This window comes from Antrostomus carolinensis, unplaced genomic scaffold, assembly GCF_000700745.2.
Source record: "Antrostomus carolinensis isolate BGI_N321 unplaced genomic scaffold, ASM70074v2 scaffold15286, whole genome shotgun sequence".
NCBI lineage: Eukaryota > Metazoa > Chordata > Aves > Caprimulgiformes > Caprimulgidae > Antrostomus > Antrostomus carolinensis.
Window position 1 is genome coordinate 1 of NW_010324035.1, and position 303 is coordinate 303.

Genomic DNA, 303 nt, shown 5'->3' on the forward strand with positions numbered 1-303 from the left:
CCGCTCCCACCCCCCCTCCTTTCCCGGTCCGGGGAAGCGGGCCCGGCTGAGCACTGACTCGCCCGGCCACGTGTGAGCGGAGCTAACCACATCTCCCCTCTTCTCCTTCCTCTTCTCTTCTTCCCCCTTCCCTTCCCTCTTCTCTTTGCAGCAAATGGAGCTGCTTCTGGTGAATAAGCTGAAATGGAATCTGGCTGCAATGACCCCCCACGATTTCATTGAACATTTCCTTACTAAAATGCCTCTGGCAGAGGACACCAAGCAGATCATCCGTAAACATGCTCAGACTTTTGTGGCTCTGTG

At 55.4% G+C, this 303-nt stretch overlaps 1 protein-coding gene across 1 annotated transcript in view; it reads left to right on the forward strand.

The window, feature by feature from the left end:
* Positions 1-151: 151 nt before the first annotated feature.
* The window catches only part of CCND1 (cyclin D1), a gene marked incomplete at its 5' end in the record, with an annotated part of 14,910 nt that continues 14,758 nt past the window's right edge, over positions 152-303 (forward strand). The window contains one exon of the mRNA XM_010170800.2: positions 152-303. Within this exon, the coding sequence (XP_010169102.1) occupies positions 152-303 (152 nt within the window).